Source organism: Copadichromis virginalis, linkage group LG23 (genome assembly GCF_057382275.1).
Source record: "Copadichromis virginalis isolate Kocher_CV1m ecotype Utaka linkage group LG23, C_Virginalis_male_GT1.1, whole genome shotgun sequence".
Lineage (NCBI taxonomy): Eukaryota > Metazoa > Chordata > Actinopteri > Cichliformes > Cichlidae > Copadichromis > Copadichromis virginalis.
Window position 1 is genome coordinate 5,296,493 of NC_140639.1, and position 8,667 is coordinate 5,305,159.

General features: G+C 36.6%; 1 protein-coding gene across 1 annotated transcript; it reads right to left on the reverse strand.

Annotated features, from left to right (window-relative positions):
• Positions 1-238: 238 nt before the first annotated feature.
• Positions 239-2,044, reverse strand: LOC146680068 (granzyme-like protein 1). The gene is made up of 5 exons (XM_085448586.1): positions 1,916-2,044; positions 1,693-1,840; positions 1,473-1,614; positions 598-867; positions 239-507 (listed from the first exon to the last, which is right to left on the reverse strand). Exons 1-5 carry the CDS (start codon positions 1,971-1,973, stop codon positions 340-342), a joined length of 786 nt encoding a protein of 261 aa, XP_085304712.1. The 5' UTR covers positions 1,974-2,044; the 3' UTR covers positions 239-339.
• Positions 2,045-8,667: the final 6,623 nt, after the last annotated feature.

An 8,667-nucleotide genomic window follows, 5' to 3' on the forward strand; every position in this document is an offset into this window, starting at 1 on the left:
CAGATTGTAATGAAATGAGATTAATTTGCGCTGGATATTACTGTTTATGAGCCTTTTTGAATTCTCAATGGATCTTTATTCTTTTTCTGACAAATTAGTTTGTGTAATACAACTAATGACAAACCTTTGTTTGTTTTTTTACATCATACTAACTTGCGCACTTCAAAGCTACTATGTTACTGATGTTCTAGTGTAAGCTTGACATTGAAAAGAGTCATCAGCAGTTTTTTGAAAGGCCCTTTAATGTTAGATATTGCTGAATTTAAGCAGTTTACACAGCTCACATATCACTTGCCCAACAGTCTTACAATACACCCATAACACAATTTAAAATATTTTTTACCCTTTGCATTTTTTTTTCTTGAGAATATCTGTGATCCAAGGAAGAAATTGTGATATGTCTGTATAGACGTTTGGGACATCTGGATAGTTACAGCCATTGTCGTTGTTAAAGGAAACAATGCCAACAGCCAACTTGTTACATATGAGAGGCCCACCAGAATCACCCTGTGAGGAAGAAATATCAAATATTAATTTGTTGTTTTTCAATAATTTTGATGTTTATACTATTTTGATAAGAAAACATGAAAAAAAGACCTGACAGATTCCACTCTTTGCTTTGTATCCACCGGCGCAAATAACATTTTTGGGAATTTGTCCCCACACCTTCTGACACTCGTCCTTGTTAATGATGGGAACATCCAACACTTGCAGCTCATTAACATAACCAGATCGATGTTTACGAGGTTCTGTGGGCCCCCATCCAGCTACACTGCAGATCTTCTTTTCCTTCAGGTTTAGTTTTTGAATTGGAAGTGGAATTAGCTTAATTGGTTTTTTGCCACCCAGGGAAACTTTCTTAGACAGCTGGAAAGATAAAATCAAAAACCTCAGAAAATAAATGATTAAAATTGAAATCAGTTATGAAGATGTCAAATTTGTGTGTATTTAAAGTTCTCCAATATTTGTCTTTGCATGTCTCTCAAACAGATAGTGCATGCACAAATGTGGGTAGCGACTTGCATAAGGCAAATTATTCTAAAATACTATTATTATCGTCTTTGTATTTAGATGTATTAATATATCTAATAATGCGTGACATGTATATTATTGTTACAGCAAAAATAAGAAAAGGTGCTTGTTTGTTTTGTTGTGGAACAAGAAGTAATTTCATGTATTATTATTGTTGCTGTTGGTTTTACCTATACTACAATCAAATGTGCTTTGATTGGTTGAAGCTTAAACAAAATCATGTAATTGGTGATTGATCATGTGGTTTGACAGTAAATGCTGGCCGAAAGTGCCAGAAAATGTTTAGGTTTTTTGTTGTTCTTTTAATTATGTTTCTTTTATTTATTCTTTTATTTTTATTTTATACTTTCCTCCCTGTATTAACTATTTTTATTATTGATTGATTCATAAGAACGTCTGATATCCTTTGTGAAGCCGAGGCTGAATAGATGAATACTTACTTTGAGGAGCATGATGTCATTCCCATTTGCAACTTCCTTGAAGGCAGGGTGTCTGCACATCATTTTTACTCCATATCTCATTTTCTTATTTGCCTTCTTGAGATCATGGGTACCCAGAACAACACTTAAGGATTTAAGCTTCCTACGTGAATAATGAATGAGAAACCAAAATAATTATTTATATTTAGATGAATGTGACACGCTTTTGGTGGTTACTCACTTAACAGCACAATGCGCAGCAGTCATTACAAAGTCTTCACTGACAAGGAATCCTCCACATGTGTGTATTTTGTTGTTTTGTACTGATGCCATATACTGCATGAACTTTTCATCAGCCTTTTTGCCATTTATGATTTCACTTCCCAGTGCTGAAAATAAATGAAGAAAAACTGAGAGAAATATAGTTTTTGCATAACTTTAAGAAAAATATTTTACAATCTTACCATTTTGTATGAGGCATGTCACAGCTGTGAATAGAAGACACTTCTGTAGAGCGTGCATGATGCGTGGAAGTCAAGTAAAATGTCGTTGTTTAGGGGGACAGTTTGTCTGCTTTATGCATCACCTTGCAATGTTTCTGTGGCTTTTCATCAACACGTATATGTTGAGTCTGTGAGTCAATGAAACCACATTTTCCAGCTACACCTTCACGGTCACATGTCAGATGTTAAAGTAGTGTAAATGCACACATGTGTGTGTATGTGTGTGCATGTGTGTGTGTGCATTTGTATATGGGTGCCATCTTCTTGTCAAATACCAGAGGACCCCCAGAATCACCCTGTGTGAAAAAATATCTTTATTTGATTTTGCTGGAGACAACAATAACAACGACAAAAATACATAAAATCACAGTCTTGAAATTTTATGAATTGAGATCTTCAAATATATCATACATATCATATCAACATATAATATTGTAATAAATGAGTTGATGAACACTTTGAGAAGCATGATATCATTTCCAGATTTAGCATTCTTGTAAGAAGGATGCTTGCACTTCTTTTTTATTTGATATATCATGGTCTTCTCAGCTTTCTTGAGATTGTGGGTGCCCAGAACAACATTTCCTGCATTGATAATAATTAAGAAGTCTGCAGAAATATTCATATTTAGGTGATGAACAGATTCCTTGTAGGATCTTAGTAACTTTCCAATCATCACAGTGTGCAGCAGTCAATACAAAGTCTTCACTGACAAGGAATCCTCCACATACGTGCCTTATCTTGTGTTGCATTGATGCCATATACAGCATTGAACTCTTCTTGCTGCAAAGAAATGAAAAAAAAAAAAAAGAATAACAATTATCTCACATTCTTTGAAAAAAAGATAAGATACTAAATTTTTACCATTTTGTTTGAGACAACTAATTGGTAGGAAGAGCAAAAACAGTTGCAGAGTGTGCATTGTGCCTGTGAGGTGCAGTCATTATGCATCACCTTGCAGTCTGTCTGTGGTTTTCATTAACAACACATCCGGTGTATTTCTCTTCTGAAACTTTTGTCAGACATTTATCACGGCAGTCTTTTTTAAGATTCTTTTTGTGGTTTTTATTTTGATCTTTAAAGTCCTGTACCCTCATTATTAAATGAACTTACATTAAATTAATCGAAAAGTATTCCCATTTTCTCTTTGTCATTTTCTCTAGCAACGAGAAACATCACACCTTTAAAACTGTAAAACGTACACGAGCTGTTGACGTTTTTTTCTTTTCCAGCAGCAGCTTTGCAATTACGGGAGTTGAAGAGGTCTAGCTGTTTAAAATGTTACTGTTTGGTTTGATTCAAATAAGTGATTCTAATTATGCTGATTACTATTGTGAGTGATGCAGACTTAATGCAAACACATGCACACTGCACTTGATAGAGTGCTTTCAGTTGCTAAAAATGTATATTAATAAATATGTCACACATTTTTACATTTTATGTCAGATGTTTTATTACATTTTTCCTCTTTCCATAGTGTTGTTGTTCAATACGTCATGATATGTTGCAGAGGGCAGCAGAGTTCTCTATAAGGCTTTTAGAGAGGCTTATAGGGAACTGTAAAAGTGGACAGATAGAGCAACCATCAGAAGGTTGCTGGCTCAATCCTCGGGGTTTTCATCAACAGGACTTCCTTTCTATTTCTTTTCTTTACACATTCATTTATTTATGACTCTTTTTATAGTTTTATTTTGCAGTTTAAAGGGAACTCTGGACCTCTCACTACCAAGTGAACTCATGTTTAATGAGGTTTAAAAGTGCAACTGCTCGCCTTTTTTCTTGTTTTCTGTAGCTGTGAGAAACATCACACTTTGAAAAACTGTGAAAACTAAATGAGTCACTAAAGTCACAGTTTCCAGCCACACCTTTGCACAGATATTAAACTAGTTAAACTAGTCTGTCTTTTCAAAACGTGGTGCAAAATTCAAATAAAAGTAAGTACAGTAAGTAAAAGTCAGTAAGTAAAAGTCAGTAAAGTTTACTGCAATTTCATTCATTTGTAGGGCTGTCAAGCAAATACACATACAGAGATATATTATATACACACACTGAAATATTTACACTGCACCTTATCAATCAATCAATATACATCACAAATCAGTCTTATTACATATACTTGGTTTGCAGATATTGTTCTTCCAATATCTGCAAACCATCAAATGTCATATTCTACATGTGTACAGCTCAACTGTTGCTAAATACATCATAATTTTGAGCATAAAAAAGTTCATAGGTCACTAAGCTTTTGAGCTGCTCTGCTCTCTGACCATCAGAGGGAGCCATACATCCATCACTATAAAAGTGATGGATGTAAAGTCACAAATGGAGACGCTCTTCTTAACACAAGCTGTGTTTGTCTGTCTTTTATGGAAAAAAGCAGTAATCAAGTTATTCCATTGCAGTTATGAACAAATGTTAATCTTTATTTCATTTATTTTGATTTTAAATGTCATTATTCAACGTTTGCCAGAAAATATGAGACAGCTCTGACACTGAAACATTAAATAACTGAGGATATCTAGATTTACTTACTCCTCTCCATTTATATTATTAATATTATAATCCTGAATGGCTCGTTTTTGGATGTGTGTGTATGTCTCTTACTGGCACTTCGATAGTGGAAGGTGTCTGTCCTCACTAGCTATTAAACCAACTGTATTATGAATAGGCACAAGAATGTAGAAAGGGACACATAGTCATATGCTAAAAAAAAAAAAAATCATTATGAGATGCACTGGTTTCTTTTATGCAATGTTCAAAGCTTAACAGAGCGGGACTGATTTGTCGTTGTCTTTGGTATTTTCAGACATGCCGGTTGAAACTCCCAGTTGTCCAAAAAGTCAGAGTCCCCATTTACTCTCATTTCGATGCAAAAAATGGCCTCTAAGCCAATTTATCTCTTTATAAAAAAGTAGTATGGAGAGTCTTTTTTTACATTTTGGAAGTAAGAGCCGTGGTAGCTTTGATTGATAGGTGTCCCAGCGGCCTGTCTCTGCTAATTCCGTGTCCAAAAACCTCTTAATGTCACTTCTGGCTCTATTTGTATTATAGTCTAATAAACATTCATACTACAGGATACAGAAAAAATGTCATTTTTTTGTACTAATCCTTAGTAAGATTTGACTGGAAGATTGTTTCTCTGCAGATGTTGGATGCAGCATCCTTAGGTTTTTCCAGCCAGTGTCAAATTCTCTCCGCAACTATGATGATTAAAGACCTTTACACATCACGATTGCTGCGTGACACAACATGTGGATTTTTAATCCAACACTAACCTCAGCTGCAGAAAGCAACGACATTTTGATATTGTGCATAAATGCCTGTTAATCTTTGAAGTTGGAAAAAAAAAACACAGTGCTGAAGAAATATCACCATGCGTACAGTGACAAAACACAGAGGCTGTCTAGCTTCACTGGCATGAAGAATTTCTTCACACACGGCACGAATTGAGCAGTAGGGTGGATAGGTTTGGCACAGCGCAAACTTTGCATGAAGTGACTGACTTTGGTCTTTTCCCTTTACTAACAGCCAAAGACAACCTCATGATGTTGACTGGGACTCAACCCAACATGTGGCCTGCCTAAGCAGACCAAACTATGTAGAAGGTTCCCCTTTAGCCTTTTTTTCTTGTTTATTATCACCTTTTCATTTGTGATCTTTCTCTAATAATGGTACAACTTATGTTCTTTAAGCAAATAAAAATCCACCCAGTGTTACTAAATGTCTATACAGGAGAAGTTTGTGTACAGTCATTCAGTGCACAACAATAGCCAAAATATGAGAACCATTCATCCAAACAACTGGACACTGTACTTCCAAGATCAGCTGTTGAGGAACGCAAAGGAAAGACAGATGCTAAAACGTGTATACAAAGAGTGAAGTTCTACTGGACTGTGTTATTGTGAAATGTATTTCTGATATTCTTTTTATGTTTGTAAATATCCAGAACATTAGCTAGACTTTCAGTGTAATGCAGTCCAGGACAAAATTATTACAAAGTACAGACTATGAGCATATAAACAAAGGGAGCTGACATGTTGGATTGCATTAGACTAAACAGGTTTACCCAATAGCATGATTGCTGAGTGCACTGCTTTTCTTTTTAGTCTTTTAGAATGTCTACTGCAAATATACAGTATCACTGCTGCTTACAGTTAAAAGCTTGGTAAAGCTATGAGAGCTATTTAAGGCTTAAGGTACAGATCTAGTTCTTATAAGGCCTTAAAATTATTTAAATACAACTTCATATAAACAACATCATAATACATAATTATTTAGGCATTATTTATTTAACAAAAACTATGTCAAAAAGCAGAAAAACTAAGTAGACTCCATTATTCAATGTCTTGGAACAACCTTTAGCGACAATAACTTGAATTAATTATTTTCTATATGACTTTATAAGTCGTTCACACCATAGTGGAGGCATTTTGGGCCGCTGTTTTTCACTATGTTGCTTCATTTCATTGTGGTTTGCAGGATTTCGTTGCAAATCTCAGATGCACAGCTACTATATCTTGAGGTCTGGACAGGTGAGATTAAGGTCAAATATATGGACCGCTGCAGCATCTTGATTCTTTTCTTTTTTAGCCATTATGTTGTAGAGTTTTGCTGCTGTGGTCTGCATCATTGTTTTGGCCAAACCTGTCACGCAGATGGCTTCACATTTGATTTAGAATACTTTGGTATCAAGAGGAGCACAATAACTGCAAGGTGTCAAAGTCCTGTGGCTGCAAAACAAACCAAACTCATCAGCCCTCCAGCACCGTGGATGACAGCTGGTATTGGTGTTGTGCTGATTATCTGTGCAGTGTGCATTATGGCCAGATTTCCACACTGTTCCAAAAAAATCTCGCGGTTTGTTCAGACAGAACTTGAACATTATCGTATTGACATGCTAACTGAGGCTCGTGAGTCTAAGAGGTTTCTCTTGTACTCTTGTTTATTTGTTTGTTTGTTTGCAGTTTCTGTGAGCATTGCACAGTCTGAACTTGGAATGAATTTGCTAGGACATCCACTCCTGGGAAGACTGGCATCCATCTTGAATGTTTTGCATTTGTGAATAATCATTATCACTGTGGAACCGTGGCCTTTAAATAGCCTGGAAATTGACTGAATGGCAGCAACAGTAGCTTCTTTAATTTTGCAACAGTTCAGCAATCTGCCAAAGCTCAAAATTCATGCTTTTATAGAAGTGGTCAGGCTACAGATGATCAGTTAATTGATTAGCAGTCAAAATTTAAAGCAGGTATACATTCTTTTTACCCTCATAAACCTTTGAGAAGTAAATAATATTAATAGCAACAAGCAGATAATTAGTTAAAGCTGCCATAAAAACCTGTTGCGCTGGAAACACGTAGCTAGAATCTGTGATTTAAAAGATACTTGTCAGTAAGAAAAGATCGCAAATTAATAAACATATTTTTTCATTTTAATTTTTTATTTGTGCTTGGCAGCCTCTGCAGTAATACAAAAGCTGTACTGATCGGTTGTGGTGAAGAGAGCTAAGCATGAAAGCGAAGTTTTCGATTTACCTGTCATTTCTTGTTCCCATTTCGTGGTCGTGAGTTCTAGATAGTGACCAAAAGAATAAGTATGTGTATACAAGTGGTGGTAATTTTTTTTGATCATCCTGTCTCTGGGCTCTCCCTCAGAGACAGGATGAGGTGCTTGGTTATTTGAGAGGTTCTGAGCAGAGCTGCTATTCCTTCCCATCGAAAGAAGCCAGTTGAGGTGACTGACGAGGTTCCTGCTGGTTGCCTCCTAGGCAAGGTGTTTCGAGCATGTGCTACTGGGAGCAGGCCCCAGGGAAGAACCAGGACTTGCTGCAGAGATCATATCTCTCAGCTGGCTTGGGAACAACTTGTCTTGCTCAGACTGCTGCCTGTGCATAATTTATGTTATTTTTATACTCACCTAAAAAATCTGTGACCCCCATTTGCCCCATGGATGGTGGAACTATTATCCAGAAAGATATTACTCCCAACAGGATGGAGCTATTTCATCATAGGCAAATGTTGATAACACCGAAAAGGTTTGTAGTGATTTGCAGAGACATTTCCTTTCAAGGGGAATAGTGAACCTAAAACATATGAGAAATGTCTCCCTAGAGCAAAACAGAGCCACCTGATCCCCTCACTGAATAAGTGGCAAAGTGTTGTTGTCACTTCTGTGTAGCTCTCAGCAAGAAATCACTACTGTTACTGGTATTTCTAGCCTTTAATATGTTCTTTTTCAGGGATCAACTTTGCTGTCACACAATCGTCTTACCATCCATCTCCTCACAACATCCCCTGGTGTCTGGCAGGGCTGCAGATATTCAAAGAATGCCTGACATGGCGTTTGGCCAGTCAGCACCACATACCTTTGGATGGCATGGCAGGGCTTAAGGGGAAATGTGGCGCATATGCCACTCAGCAGCCCTGTCTAAAGTCTACTAAGTGGCTTCAAACATGAACACTAATCCAGTCAGTGATGAGAAGGCCTCAGTCTGATAGTCGTGTAGCAGACTGCCAAGTCTGTCAAAGCACACTCTCAGGTTCAAACAGAACACAATGGAGAAAAACTCTGAAGTTCAAAGGGAATTGCAGCAGCTTTAATGAAACTGTATTTCCTTTGCAGGTATTTGTGTGTGATGAATCAATTTGTTCTTGCTTTTCCTCCTTTTTATGAAAAGTTTATTTCCAAAAGGTGATTCAGGACAGAGAACTCTG